Source organism: Nestor notabilis, unplaced genomic scaffold (assembly GCF_000696875.1).
Source record: "Nestor notabilis isolate BGI_N333 unplaced genomic scaffold, ASM69687v1 scaffold1761, whole genome shotgun sequence".
Lineage (NCBI taxonomy): Eukaryota > Metazoa > Chordata > Aves > Psittaciformes > Psittacidae > Nestor > Nestor notabilis.
Window position 1 is genome coordinate 13805 of NW_009913133.1, and position 2725 is coordinate 16529.

General features: G+C 43.6%; 1 protein-coding gene across 1 annotated transcript in view; it reads left to right on the forward strand.

Moving 5' to 3' along the window:
• LOC104412197 (chromosome unknown open reading frame, human C12orf40) overlaps positions 1–1931 on the forward strand; it is a gene marked incomplete at its 5' end in the record, with an annotated part of 14311 nt that extends 12380 nt beyond the window's left edge. Inside the window, 2 exons of the mRNA XM_010022836.1 lie at positions 471–553; positions 1347–1931. Coding sequence (XP_010021138.1) covers positions 471–553; positions 1347–1931 — 668 coding nt within the window. The remainder of the gene's footprint in view (positions 1–470; positions 554–1346) is intronic.
• Between the last annotated feature and the right edge of the window lie 794 nt (positions 1932–2725).

The window sequence follows — 2725 nt, forward strand, 5'->3', positions numbered from 1 at the left end:
GAGATCCCACATCCTTTTTGCTCCCTCAGTAGCTGTAGGGGTCAGCTGTGCTGCTGCATCCCAGAGCAGATCATCTCCCAGGGGCCTCCAAGAGAAAAACATATAACTTGTATGGCAGCCAACATGTGCAGGGAGGTTGCTGCATTCTTTCCCTGGCCTTGCTCTGCAGAGTCCTTCCTGGTTTTGGGTTGCACAGTTCTGCTGCTGGTGCAGGCTGCTGATTAACAGCATGGCTGAAGCTCTGGGGGATCTATCCCAAGCTTTCTGTTATAATGTGTTGTCCCGAGAGAATTGACTCTTGTCAAGTATTAGATTGACCTCACCAACACTTTATTCTTTAAACAGTATCTTGAAACTGCATCAGATGCAGTAATGTTTAGTTCTACATGCTGTACTTGAGAATTGGATGTTTGGGGAACTTTTGGTGAGTAAGTAAGTAACCTTTCCTTCCTTTTCATCTCGTTTTTCAGATGTGGAGTCATCACTCAGCAGCCAGTCTCCCAGTTACTCTCCAAGGCAAACAGAGAGCTATTTCAGCTCTAGTCCTGACATGGTGAGTACTGCCCCTTTATGGGTTTGCAGGGGTTCATTTGAATGATACCTGGATTTCTGAGTGCATCTAAGAGTGGGTGTAGCTGGAATGTTATTTATGGTTTTATTTTGTACAAGGCAACTTCGTGTGTGAGGAAGACAAGAAATGATAAGCTCTAAGTTTTCCTAAGTAGTTTACCAGACATGTAGTCTGGCTCTGGATAATGCCAGGCTGAATTACAGTAACGTCACTGTGGGAAGATGCTAAGCAGGCTTCTTGATGTATAGCTGCCTTACCTTATGTGCCTCAAGCTGCACCAGGGGAGGTTTAGATTGGATGTTAGGAAAAATTTCTTCACTGAAAGGGTGATCAGGCATTGGTAACAGGCTGCCCAGGGAAGTGGTGGAATCACTGTCCCTGGAAGCGTTCAGAAACCATGTAGATGAGGCCATCAGTGACATGGTTTAGTGGCGGACTTGGCAGTCCTGGCATAAAGTTGGACTTGATGATCTTCAAGGTCCTTTCCAAACTAGGTGATTCTATGAATTTATGCCTGTAAGGCTGGAGGATTTGACACACTCCGTGTTTTTCAGCCATTCTTGAACACAAAAATGCCACAATGTAAGAATGTAAGTTCTGTGTGAGAGGGAAGGTGTGCCTTACCCATTTTCTCTTTCACAAAGGCCAGGAACACACCCAAAAGCAGACAGTTCTGGCCTTTCTCTATATTTCATTACCTTAGTTATTACTTAGTCATTAACTTAGTCCTTTGAATTATTCAAACAGTTGCATTCACACAACTCTGTTCAAACAGTCTGAAGAGGATGACACAGCCCAAAAGATGACATATAGGAATGAACAGTCCTTGAAGAAAGATGATGCCAACCTAGCCTCAGGAAGCACAGAGCCCCCTCAGACCTTGCACGCTGGAAATGTGCCTCTCCAGCCCAGCAGTATTTTGACTAGAGAAGCAGCAAACCATCCTCGGGAGAAAGACTTTACTTTATGCGCCCCAGAGGAGGAAAATAAAACCCACACTGCCCCACCTGAGGGCAGCTCGTTACACCAAGCCCAGAAGGGAGAGCCTGTCACCCGCAGTAGCTGGCGTGATGCCTGGGTGCAGACGGAAGGCTCTGTTACACAAGTAGAGAAGGTGGATGCTGCCACCCAGTGTGGCCCTATACCGGTGTGCTGCTGTGGGCGCTCCCTCCCCTCGGCCCCCAGCACCGCTGGAGGGCACAAAGTGCCAGCGCAGGAGGAGATGCAGCCTCCGGGCTCCGGCACCGCGGCAACACCCGCCGCGTTTTCTTCTGGAGCCGAGTATCTGAGTTTGGCTGGCAGAACGACTCTAGACGTGCTGAACTACATTGATATAATGAAGGAGAGAGAGAAGCAGTGACCAACTAGGTAGCACGTAAGGAATACAAAAGTTTTGTTCTGTTCTCAGTGTGCTCCATTTAATTGGCATATTTAGATTTTTCTATCCTGTTTGGATAAAATGGTTTTACGCTGTTTGTTTGCTTTAAATTATTCTTAACTATGAATTTCTATCTACCTCCTGCTATCTCTAACTATGAATTTCTATAGATGTCTAACTGTTAACATAGGATTTTACAATAACCTAGTAAATACAAACCTTAGGAACTAGCTTGGCTTCCCCACCATATATCTATAGGATTCTGTAGTTTGGGATTGACTTTGCTTCTCTTGAAGGTAGTGGAAAGATTCTGTTTCACTTCAGAACATATTTGATGTGGCTCTTTTAGTTCAGAACTGTCAGATTCTTATCCATTTTAACAGACAAATTAGCCTTTGCTGCTTGTTCGGACTAAATACAAAAATGAAAAACAACAGAAAATGTACATCTGCACACATAAATTAGAATGTGATTTTAAAAGAACTAATTCGTTAATTTAAATTTAAATTTAATTAACTTAAACCACAAAATTACCAAAACAAAAAACTGCTTAATTTTCCTTCCATAGCAGCTCTATTGACTCATTCTCTGGCTGGTGATACTGACAAATCTTGTAGGTGTTCTGTATTTTGCCTGCAGATTGAAAATCTGAAACGCTTCAGTACTTGTATGAGGTTGGAAATCTCAACAAATAAAAGTTTCTGATAATATTGTTTCTAGGTGATATTCTTTCCTTCTAAGGAAGTTCCTAGTAAAAGCAGCGGGGAGACTCACCC